Source organism: Saccharomyces cerevisiae, chromosome XV (genome assembly GCF_000146045.2).
Source record: "Saccharomyces cerevisiae S288C chromosome XV, complete sequence".
NCBI lineage: Eukaryota > Fungi > Ascomycota > Saccharomycetes > Saccharomycetales > Saccharomycetaceae > Saccharomyces > Saccharomyces cerevisiae.
The window spans coordinates 903942-915974 of record NC_001147.6 but is presented as its reverse complement, the minus strand read 5'-3'; the positions used below and the strand labels follow the sequence as shown (position 1 = coordinate 915974).

At 37.6% G+C, this 12033-nt stretch overlaps 6 protein-coding genes across 6 annotated transcripts, besides 1 other annotated feature; 3 read left to right on the top strand and 3 right to left on the bottom strand.

Moving 5' to 3' along the window:
• Positions 1 to 880: 880 nt before the first annotated feature.
• Positions 881 to 2356, top strand: GNT1 (glucose N-acetyltransferase; the record flags this gene model as incomplete). Its single annotated transcript, NM_001183740.3, has 1 exon — positions 881 to 2356. One exon carries the CDS (start codon positions 881 to 883, stop codon positions 2354 to 2356), a length of 1476 nt encoding a protein of 491 aa, NP_014965.3.
• A 155-nt stretch (positions 2357 to 2511) lies between these two features.
• Positions 2512 to 3153, bottom strand: HSH49 (U2 snRNP complex subunit HSH49; the record flags this gene model as incomplete). Its single annotated transcript, NM_001183739.1, has 1 exon — positions 2512 to 3153. The coding sequence occupies one exon, from the start codon at positions 3151 to 3153 to the stop codon at positions 2512 to 2514; it is 642 nt and encodes a 213-aa protein (NP_014964.1).
• Positions 3154 to 4529: 1376 nt separating this feature from the next.
• FAA1 (long-chain fatty acid-CoA ligase FAA1) lies at positions 4530 to 6632 on the bottom strand (the record flags this gene model as incomplete). Its single annotated transcript, NM_001183737.3, has 1 exon — positions 4530 to 6632. The coding sequence occupies one exon, from the start codon at positions 6630 to 6632 to the stop codon at positions 4530 to 4532; it is 2103 nt and encodes a 700-aa protein (NP_014962.3).
• Positions 6633 to 7430: 798 nt separating this feature from the next.
• Positions 7431 to 7679: an origin of replication (ARS1528; Autonomously Replicating Sequence).
• A 360-nt stretch (positions 7680 to 8039) lies between these two features.
• Positions 8040 to 8249, top strand: YOR316C-A (uncharacterized protein; the record flags this gene model as incomplete). Its single annotated transcript, NM_001184577.1, has 1 exon — positions 8040 to 8249. One exon carries the CDS (start codon positions 8040 to 8042, stop codon positions 8247 to 8249), a length of 210 nt encoding a protein of 69 aa, NP_878175.1.
• A 170-nt stretch (positions 8250 to 8419) lies between these two features.
• Positions 8420 to 9739, top strand: COT1 (metal cation transporter COT1; the record flags this gene model as incomplete). Its single annotated transcript, NM_001183736.3, has 1 exon — positions 8420 to 9739. One exon carries the CDS (start codon positions 8420 to 8422, stop codon positions 9737 to 9739), a length of 1320 nt encoding a protein of 439 aa, NP_014961.3.
• A 435-nt stretch (positions 9740 to 10174) lies between these two features.
• SFG1 (Sfg1p) lies at positions 10175 to 11215 on the bottom strand (the record flags this gene model as incomplete). The annotated part of the gene is made up of 1 exon (NM_001183735.1): positions 10175 to 11215. One exon carries the CDS (start codon positions 11213 to 11215, stop codon positions 10175 to 10177), a length of 1041 nt encoding a protein of 346 aa, NP_014960.1.
• Between the last annotated feature and the right edge of the window lie 818 nt (positions 11216 to 12033).

Sequence of the window (12033 nt, the reverse complement as noted above, 5' to 3'; positions counted from 1 at the left end):
ATGTCGAAAGGAAGAGTTGGAATGCCCTTCTTTAGAGATTTTCTATTGTACACCGGCCAGGTGGCCTATTATATTTGCCTTTCCTCGCGTCGCGATTTTCAATTAAAGGGCGCGAGTGCCTAATCTAGATCTGAGCTTTGTTCTTAAACGAGTTCTTACAGGGTGGTAACTCATTCATTCTTTACATATCCATTTTCGTTAACGCAAACATTCGTCAAGTCATCTGGAATACTAACCCGGGACAGGTTCCTTTTAGCTGTAATGCCTCTAGGATGATTACTATAAAGAAATGTAACATACTTACAGAAAAGGGAAGTATTCTCTTAACAAGGCAGAAATTAAGAGAATACTACTTAGGAGAGTAAACCTGTTGAATTTTTAAGCCGCAGTAAACGTTTGTATTCCTTAGTTATGAGGAAGTTCAAGTAAACAGATTACTTACTTTTTTAGTAACATCCGGCAACCGTACCAGAATTATTACATTTATTCCAGAAGCATTTTCAAAAGTTTATTGCATTGGTATTCATTGGTAAGATCCATTCATTTGGAGAATATGCTTATGATACTTAAAAATTGGAAAAATAGCCGCCATCAACGTTTTAGGGTTGCTCAACATTGGCGTTTAGGGTTTTGATAAAATGTAGGGCTTTTTAAAATATCACTTGTATACTCTCTCGTTCCGCTCAGCACGCGACCGTTTGAGCAAAACTAGCATCTGGTACACTATAAACTAGTGCTCGGTTCTCGTTCATTAGTGATGATCGTACTGTATCAGGCTGGTGGATTAGTCGAAATCACCGGGAAACAAATACCGACCACTTGTGGACAACATTGTGACATTATTTGCTAAACTGTATACTTCGGAACTATCATTCCAATTATGAGGTTGATATCCAAAAGAAGAATCAGATTTATTGTGTTTATTTTGTTCGGCGTCCTCACTGTATTCGTAGTATCAAGACTTGTTGTTCATTTTCAGTATAACCAAGAAATAAAGTTCTATAAAAAGTATTTTCAACAGAGGAAGGATGGGCTTCACGAAATTTACAACCCATTAGAAATCAAGCAAATACCCAAGGAAACGATAGATGACTTATATACCGCCCGTTTAGATAAAGAGTTGAAAAACGGTGAGGTCATCGAGTGGTCCAAGTTTGCATACGTGAATTATGTGACTAATGCTGATTATCTTTGTAATACGCTGATCATATTCAATGATCTGAAACAGGAGTTTGAGACAAAGGCCAAGTTAGTTCTTCTGATATCTAAAGATCTGCTAGACCCAAACACTTCCTCAAATGTGGCTTACATTAGTTCACTCCTTAACAAGATTCAAGCTATAGATGAGGACCAGGTAGTTATCAAGTTGATAGATAACATTGTGAAGCCAAAGGATACTACACCTTGGAATGAAAGTTTAACAAAATTACTAGTATTTAACCAAACAGAATTTGACCGTGTGATTTATCTTGACAACGACGCAATTTTAAGATCAAGCTTGGACGAATTATTTTTCCTACCAAATTATATCAAATTTGCAGCTCCATTAACATACTGGTTTTTATCTAACAGTGATTTGGAAAAATCATACCATGAAACGCGACACCGTGAAAAGCAACCAATCAACCTCCAGTCGTATACAAAAGTGCTGACTAAAAGAATTGGGAAAGGTCAGATGATTTATAATCATTTGCCGAGTTTGCCGCATTCATTGTACTTGAATTCTAATAACATAGCTCAGGACATTATAAGTTCTACATCATCTTTATCGCCGTTATTTGATTTCCAAAGTAGTAAAAAGGTTGGAAAATTAAAATTTGCTTCTAATTTAATGGTTATTAATCCTTCAAAGGAGGCGTTTGATGAAATTGTGAACGTTATGCTGCCCAAGATTTTAAACAAGAAGGAAAAGTACGATATGGATTTGATCAATGAAGAAATGTACAATTTAAAGAAGATTATTTATAAACAGTTTATTTTCTTCAGAAAAGTCCGAAAACTTTTCAAACCAGAAGTATTGGTTTTGCCATTTGCAAGGTACGGCTTACTGACGGGTTCATTGAGAAACCCACGGCACTATTCTATAATCTATAATGACGTTTTGGGTTATAAGACATTGGATAATGATGGCAACGATATTCCGGTAGGATTAAACGACAGTGTCGCATATTCTAAGTACATACATTTTTCGGATTATCCATTGGCCAAGCCCTGGAATTATCCATCAATGAAGGAGTTTGAATGTATCGTTAAAGAAGAAGACGCGGAGGATTCAAAGCTAGAGCACCAAGCTTGTGACCTTTGGAACTCGGTGTACGCTTCTTACATACAGTCCAGGGAAATCTGCCTCGTTTGATTATGAGGAGAAGTGAAAATTTTCAAAAAGTGTAAAAATTAGTATAGTCGGAAACGCATATATATATATCATAGTATTGATAATGTTTCTGCCAAGATTGTGTCCGTTATCGCATTTTCTAACGGGTAAGGTATGTACTAGGTGAGAGCGGGATCTTATTTCAACATGTTGTGCTTTAATGCTTCTTTATTCAACAGCCTGTCAACGTCATCACCGTATTTTGCGTTACCTTTTCCATTTTCTTTGAAGGCATAATCAACAGTAATTCTGTTGTTGGCGACTAACTGATTGTTCAAAGATTTTATTGCCAAATCTGCTTTTTCAAAGTCCTCAAAATAAACATAAGCACACTTTAATTTTCCGTTTGATAGGTAGAAAATTTCGGGTTCCCTTATGAGCTTACCAAATTTATTGAAAATTTTCACTAATTGGTCGCTATCTATCGAATCTGCAAGGTTTTTTATGAACAACTTAGCAATAGGTAGAATCATGTCCTTAGAAATATTTGAAGGTAAATTAGTTGTTCCTGTAGAATTGGTTACTTGACGAACCTTTATCAGTCGGTCGTATAATCTAACGGTATTATTCATTATTTTTATTGCATATTGAGCATCTCCTTGATTATAAAATTCGATGAATGCGTAGCCTTGGTAAGCTTGTAGAACTTTATCTTTCGGATACTTAATCCTTAAAACAGGGTTGATCTGAATGAAGAGTTCATAAAGTTGTTCTTTCGTTATCCTTGGATCTATATTCCCCACATAAACTGTATTACCAGAGTCTGCGCTGTAGTTCATCAATGTTAATCTTAGAATGATTGCGCTGTTCTTGGCTAGCTATTTTGCCCATTCATTTTTACCTCATCTCGGTAATTTCTGCTTGAAGAGTCGTTTTAGCTTTACTATCCATTTCCGTCTTATATCCACATCTGCGGGTAACAAATAAATAAATAAGGCCATCTGACAATTCAAGGCAGGGTAACGAGTGGGATTTTGTTCTCTTTGTTAAATCTGGATTAGAAAAATAAACGCCGAATAAATCTTCTGGAAATGTGAAAATTTCAACAACGCCAAGAATAAATCCCCTCGTTTTGAAAGAAAAGCCAGTAAATAGAAGTGGGAAAACGGCGTTAATGAGGAATTTGTTGGATTTTCAACTAAAAGAAATACTCATTTCATCAGCATGTGTATGAACGTCACAATTTTCATAATTTTATTGAATGGGCAGGCAAATTATTCCAAGTAAATAAATGGCGTAGTCCCTGAGTCCTCGATATTACTGTCTATTAGACTATGGTTAATCCAACGGGAATATATTTCATCACATGATAGCGTACTGCTGCAAATTGATTAGTAAATTAGTTCCCATCTGCCAGACACAATGTGTCAACTTCGCGTGCTCGTAAAAAAGTACTAACAACGGAACACCTCAACAATCTTGATACTTAGTACTCTTACTACGTCATTTCTTTGTCCTAGTAAATTTGTTGAGAAAATTTACATAATCTGAGGAACTACAATTTCTAATCTCCAGGCACACCCACCACGTGCCTGTTGGCTGACCGAGACAAAAGTGGAGAAGACAGGCACGCAGAAACGAACGTTTTGCAAGGAATGGATATGCTTCTGGAGCTTCTTCTTCCAGTCTATGCGAGATTGAATGAGAGCGGCTGGTTGCTATGGTTTGTCTTCCATGATGTGTACGAAGCTGTGAAAATGAGTACTAAGGAGTCAGTGCACACCAGGGTAATCAATTTCCCTGATATTTTGTCAACTCAACAAATGAGACAGGGTCCATCTCAGATCAGGACACCTCTGGTAATGCTTCTTATGTGAGGTGTCTTGGCCGAAATTTATATATATATATATATGTATCACTAAGCTCCTAATTAGACTGCCATGCGGCAGTCAACGTTACCTTTTTTGAAATGTAGAAAAATTTAGTTATTTTTTAGGATGTTCATAAATATATCTATATATGCCATTTTTAACATTATAAATTACGAACATACGTGAATGAGGTGATATGACTGGTAAAGAAGAAAAAAGGATAATAACAAACCAAACAAGATAACCTGTGCATTCTATTTTATAATTGGTAGCAGTTCTAAAGCAAAAAACTGAAAAAGTGCTTTAGTATGATGAGGCTTTCCTATCATGGAAATGTTGATCCATTAAGACGAACTATAAACGGCGTCAACTTTATCTTTGACAGCATTCAAAATGTCTTTTCTTTTCAATTTCTGAGCGGACGTAACAAAACCGTTTTGTGGAGTCCATTCGCCGTCAAAGAACACTATGCCTGCTAGTAATTCAATGCCAACCAAACCTTGGTCTTTACCTGTCTTCAAAAGATCAGAATAAACAGCTTTAATCAATTTTGCATCCTCCAAATAATTTTCGATATTAATTGAACTGTCTTTTTGTTCCATAATTCCCAACTTTTTAGCAAGCTTCGTTAATGGAGCATGATTTGGTACAATAATACCAACTGGCTTAGTCTTAGATTGGTCGGCATAAACACAAATGTTAGCAACATATTCGTTAGATCTGTAAACGGACTCTAATTTCTCGAGTGCGATATATTCACCGTTCATTGTTTTGACCAAGTTTTTCTTCCTGTCAATTATTTTCAAATGGCCATTTGCTTCCCATTCACCGATGTCACCGGTCTTGAACCAACCATCGCTTGTTAAAGCTTGAGAAGTTTCTTCCTCATTCTTATAATATTCAGGCGTGACATTGGCACCTGTGATCCAAACTTCACCTTGGTTGTTTTTAGCAAAATAACCTAATTCTTCAACATCAACTAGTTTGACGGTAACACAACCTGTTAGGTCACCAGCGACGCCGAGTTCAAAATTAGCAGGATCCAAGATGGTGGTACTAGCGCATGTCTCGGTTAAACCGTAACCAATAAGCATAGGGCAGATTAAATTTGTGATGAATTCCTGAGCATCCCGACTGATTGGAGAACCACCGTTTAACAAATATCTTAATTGGCCACCTGTGGCAGTTCTGATTTTTTTGAAAACCAAGTTTCCTAAGGCGCCGCCACCAGGGATGTGGAGACGTTGCATGTTCAACTTGGTATTATACGCGGTCCAGAAGATTTTCTTGGTGAGGAAGGGCAAATTATCAATTTGGTTTAAGATCCCTTTTCTCACTGTTTCCCAAACAGCGGCGACACCAACCATGATTGTGGGCTTGAATTCTTGCAAATCACCTTGACAATTTCTCACAGAGCTGCTAGTTAAAGTTTTTACGGTGGCATAACCAATGCAGGCCCCCCAATAAAAGGACAATAGTTCGAAAACCAATTCAAAAATATGAGCTAGTGGCAAAAAACAGATAACACGGTCGGTATTGCCCACAAACTTCAAAACATTCAAACTTGCACCACCAACACCTGCGACAACATTTGAATGTTTCAAGACAACACCCTTTGGCTCACCTGTAGAACCAGACGTATACATGATGCAACAAAGATCATCCTTGCCAGGTGGATGAACATCGATTTCGTTACAGGATTCTTTACCTAGCTTCAAGATGTCGTCAAAGCTAAAGGTCTTGATATCAGGTCTAACTTCTTTAATTCTGTTGATGGCATCATGAGCAGATTGATAGATCTTACCACTTTGCCTCCTGTCCTCAGAACTGATGGAATCGAAATGAATTATGTATTTTACGTCTTGAGCGGCTTGCACTGGTTTGATCAAGGATGGTAATAAAGAGTTATCGGTAAAAATGGCCTTAGACCCCGTTTGCACCAAAGAATGAATTAGCCCTTTCTCTCCCAAAGTATCGTAGGCAGTGACGACAGGAATACCTTGAGACTGCGCTCCTAAGAACATCTTCATCCACTTGTGAGAAGTGGCTGCGTAAAGATGTAATTTGTCATCATCATTAGGCTTTAATCCTATTTTCACCAACCCACGACCAATTTCATGCATGATATCGGTCAATTGGTCAAATGAATTATAATGATAATGCGATAGTTCATAATACATCCATTTCTTTTCCACTGAAGTCTCCTTGCCATCAACTTTTTTCATAACCGATTTGGATTCTTCATGAATTTCCTTAACATCCCTCCAACCCATAGCATTTGAATTTTTGTTCTTCTGAAAGCACTCTAGAACAAACTCATAAACAGTGGAACACTTTGTGTTAGGCGGTCTGACGAGCGGCTTCTCGCGGCATTGATAATTTCTTCTTGGAGCAGTTTCATGCTCATTGGCGGCTTTCCCAACTGGAACGGTATATTGAGCAACCATATTGTTGTCTTTTTTTGTCTTTTGTGTTTGTTCTAGTTTTTATTGTATCCTAACGAGTTTTTTAACAACAAGAACTTTCTATACTTACTAAATATACTACAATTGTCTCACGACAAGTGAGGGGTAAAAGGAAAAAAAGAGAGAAAAATAAGCGGTTAAAGCCTTTTACTTAAAGACAGCGAAGGAGATCTCCAAACATTTTTGTTGTAATATCGATAATACGATATCCGCGAAAGGAACCAAAAAAAGCAAAAAAAAAAAAAAAACGCGCGAGAACAGCCTATCTCTGCTGTCCCGTATGCACAGGGAAGTTCTCCTGATATGCGATGGGTGGGTGCCCCTGTGTCATTCGTATTATATGATGTATTCGTGCCTGTATCATGCATAAATATTCACATGGCGGAGATCATGTTCCTGACAGGGCGTGATCGACTTTACTATTGTCCTTGTCATTCCCTTATGGAAGAATATGACAGGGCTGCATCATCCATATTCTAAGTAATTCTCTTTGCCGCGCTAAGCATGGCTTCATCGCTTGTTAGAAGGCGCATTTGTTATAAAGTTCAGCCGGCTCTATCGGTCCGCTAGCTAGGTCTGTTTACTTTCCGCAGCGTAAGCAGCTGGCAAAGTGGATCGGTCTTACATCTACAACGCAGTGACGTTTCTGATACTTTGGTGACGTATTCTTTTCTCACCGCTACGTTTTCTTCGCCCGCTCCGTGCGGACCGAAAAAAGACCCTCTCCCCTTATAAATTTTGTCAGTATTATAGCAATTGCCTGCGGACTTTCACCGCGCTTAGATCAAGAGGGCATCATGAGGCTACCTACAATTGACATACTAAGTCAAGAAAAATAATAGTGTATCGAATACGCGTGGTAGCTACATTAAATACTAAAGTATGGTTTTTTTTTTTAAGTAGGTTTACTCTTCATATTCTTCATTTTCATTTTTCCTTTTCTTCCCGTTCTTCATTTTTATTCCTAGAAAAAAAAATAAATATGTCTATCGTTAACCTAAACATAAACAAAGTTTAGCCCGCTTATTTAAATGATGCCCAGTACTTTTTTTCAAAACTCATATAATTATATATATCAAGAATGCTTTCCAACCACCGCTTGTATTAAGGTGTAGAAAGGTGGTTTTTGTATTCAAAAAGAGTACAAGCCCATTATAGCTAACTTAACAGTCCACCCTACTATATCCCACGCATATCTGGTTTTAACTTGTGGCGGGCGATATGGAACGAATTTTTCAAAGTTAACCATAGAAAAAAGCATGTGATCAAGGCAGAGTGAACGAGGGAAAAAGAAAGTGTGGAGAAGGCCACCTTTTGAAAAGTTTACCAATCGATCGGTCTCTCAGCACTTTCTACATTTAATCTCTTTATAGTGAACATCGCTGGCTCATGCTGGTTCCCATGCATAACTCACCCACGGCCGCCAACGGCCGCTTATCACTTACTGTCGCCAGCTCCGGTCTTAGAAAGGGTAAAAAAAACCGGGTGTATACTATACACTCATACATCCGCTCACCCGTTTCCAGTAGTGAATTTTCATTTTCTGTACGAAGGCAATATAAGCTGACGATCCGCATAAAGCAGAAGACTCATTTGTAATGCAGAATATCCGTACAATAAAGGAATTTATTGGTCTTATATATTCTACGTGGGAGCTCGAAAAGCATTTCTGGTTCTATTTAGTAACCAATTATTTTCACTTTGCTCAGAATAGTTCTGCATAGCTATAGAAAGAAAGTTAACACAAAGTACGGAAAGATTGAGTAAATATGAAACTCGGAAGCAAACAGGTAAAAATTATATCCTTGTTGCTGCTAGACACAGTGTTCTTCGGGATCGAGATAACTACCGGGTACTTGTCTCACTCTTTGGCTCTAATCGCGGACTCATTCCATATGCTAAACGATATAATTTCTCTTGTGGTTGCACTTTGGGCCGTAAATGTTGCCAAAAACAGAAATCCGGATTCAACGTACACTTATGGTTGGAAAAGGGCGGAGATTTTGGGTGCTCTGATTAACGCCGTCTTTTTGATTGCCTTATGTGTCTCAATTTTGATAGAAGCGCTACAAAGAATTATTGCTCCCCCCGTGATTGAAAATCCTAAGTTTGTGTTGTATGTGGGTGTCGCAGGGTTGATATCGAACACCGTTGGACTTTTCTTATTTCACGACAATGATCAAGAGCATGGACATGGACACGGACATTCCCATGGCGGTATCTTTGCCGACCATGAGATGCATATGCCATCATCCCACACACATACACATGCCCATGTTGATGGAATAGAGAATACTACACCAATGGATAGTACGGATAACATTAGTGAGATTATGCCTAATGCTATAGTAGATAGTTTTATGAACGAAAATACTAGATTATTGACACCGGAAAATGCATCCAAGACGCCATCATACTCAACGTCAAGCCATACGATTGCCAGCGGCGGAAATTACACAGAACACAACAAGCGCAAGAGATCTTTAAATATGCATGGTGTGTTTCTTCACGTTTTGGGCGATGCTCTTGGCAACATCGGCGTTATGTTGTCTGCATTTTTCATTTGGAAGACCGACTATTCTTGGAAGTATTATACAGATCCGCTTGTCTCATTGATAATTACCGGTATAATTTTTTCCTCTGCGCTTCCTCTATCGTGCAAGGCTTCCAAAATATTGTTACAAGCGACACCTTCCACTTTATCCGGCGATCAAGTAGAAGGTGATCTTTTGAAAATACCAGGAATAATAGCTATTCATGATTTCCATATTTGGAATTTAACAGAGTCTATTTTTATTGCATCTTTGCATATTCAACTAGATATCAGCCCGGAACAATTTACTGACCTGGCCAAAATAGTTAGATCAAAACTTCACCGCTATGGCATTCACTCCGCTACTTTGCAACCTGAATTTATTACCAGAGAGGTTACTTCAACCGAAAGAGCCGGAGACTCCCAAGGTGATCATCTACAAAATGACCCGCTTTCATTAAGGCCAAAGACATATGGTACTGGCATTTCAGGTTCCACTTGTCTTATCGACGACGCTGCCAACTGCAACACAGCTGATTGCTTAGAGGATCATTAAAAGGACTTTATAACGAAAAAGCGTGAAGAATTAAATACTTTTAAAAATCGTTATACGGTACATATACATACACACACACACATATATATAGTCGTCTATAATGTTTTTATACAATGTTTATCATAAATTTTGTTACAGTAAGAAGTATAGGAGATAATATAAAAAAAGAGGAAAAGCGAAAACAGGTGATAATAATGATGATCATAATAATAATATAATAGCAATAGTCTTGCAAAACAACAACTTGAGGAAGGAAAATAGTAATAATGGTGTTTAGCTTTTTTTAGATTACTCCAGCTTCTAAAAAAGAGTACAATACTTAGCACAATAATGCTGTTATCTTTTTTCATTTAATTAAAAAGACCAGTTGTTAAGAAATAATAAAAAAAAACTCCTTTGTTTAGAATTCAACAAATTAGAAGAAAAAGAACCTAGTTATTGTTCTAAAACCTTTGCCCACTGAACTTTTTTGTAGTCCTTCGTACTCTGTAGTTCATTACATTGCGTCAGCTCATCGCGCCTTCCTGACTGAAATTCGTAACCTCTTATTACTGCCGCGTCGGGAAGGTCGTCTTCATTGTCTTCTTCATTATCTTCATCTTCGCCAAAATTACTAGCTTGCCCATATATTTGGTCTTTAAGCTTCTTGTATTTCTCCTTAATTGAAGAGTTTACTGGAATTGTGAGCTTCTCCCAAATACTAGAAATTGCTGGTAATTTGTTTTCTTCATTGCTCAAAGTAGAATTTATTTCGGTGGCAAAGATGGTAGCGTCATTTAATGAGCCTCGCGACGAACTGACTATGAGATTCAGAGATTTGGCTGGTACTGTTAGAATTGATTTTTTGGGCTTCAATAGACGGTGAGAGGGTTCGTACCTTGTTGGCTTGAAGGTCGATCTGTTTACTGGAGATAACCTTTTTTTGAGTTTAGGCAATAAAAGTGGCACATCACTGTTGGATTCCAGTGGGCTCATCGGAAACGAAGAATGAATCATTCGGTGGAGCTCCAGTGCTTCTTTATTAACAAGCGGCTTACAGTTCCAGACAAAAGAATCAACGCCAAAAGGATCTAAAGAATCAATCTTTTCAACATCAGGCGATGTCGAGTTTATCGAAGATATATCACTCAATGGACTAACTAATTCATGTTCTGAAAAGCAGTCGTTATCAAAACTCAATCCAGGACTGACAATATTCCGGTAATCATTATATCCTTCGGTCATAAATGGATTGGTGATTTCACCTTGATTTTTTTTTATTGATACGCTAAGAGTTTGGGCTTTGACATTCTTTGAACTTGTCTTAAATTTGGCTTGGTATAAACGAAACCGTTTGGAGGGCGTAGTGTCTTCTGCTATAAAGCCTGATGAATATTTACATTTTTTACTTGGTGTACTGGGTATTACAAGCCCAATTTTTTTTTTTGATTTCGGTGTTCGCAACAAAAGTGTGTCTGAAGAATGCATTTCATCCATGTTTTTGAAATTTTTTTTTTCTTAATTTTATATTTCTCTTGTTTAACTAATCAAACATATTTACAGAACAACTTATCACCTAAACGCGCCTAAGTTCCAAATATAGCTGAAGTGTGGAAGGCACAAAGAAATGTTGCGTTTAAATAATACTTCGCTTGATTTTCCTCGTAGAGTGACAAAATTGATCCATTTTAAATTAACAAGAATGTTACCGCTTTAAAACTAAACTGTAAACAGTATCGAATGACATTTACGGTAACGGGCTTAAAATTCAAGATTTTCCTATCGAAATGGGCATGCATCTGTCGTTTACCTAAGCAAGGCTATGTATCGTTACACAACGTATTTAGTGTGTTGTGAGCTCTCTTGTTTACCAATTTGCACTAAGAGATATTCGCAGCTGAAAAAAAAAAGTTTAAACCCGATTAGAATAGCCATGGGATTTTCCATGCATTACTGCTGTCTATAACGGCGTGACCAGTTTAGCATAAATCCTTTGTCCGTAGTTTCTTTGAATCGTTCTGTCATACTGTTTTGTTTTTAAGACTGAGGCTGTCAAACTTTAATCTCAAAATCGGCCTGAAATCTTGAAAAAGCGGGATTGTTTTCTTTTTTTTTTTGCATATTCCCGTGGTTCGCATTTCCAAAAAGGGATTTGGTGCCTAGATATTTCCTTGTCTTCCCCTTTCGGATATTTACAAAACTCGAATATGTTATTTACTTTTATCCTAATTGGGCGATGTATGGATTGGACGAAAGTAGAAAGGTATAACTTGCCCAAAGGGTGGGCTAGCTGAGAGTTTTATGTGTCGAATTAC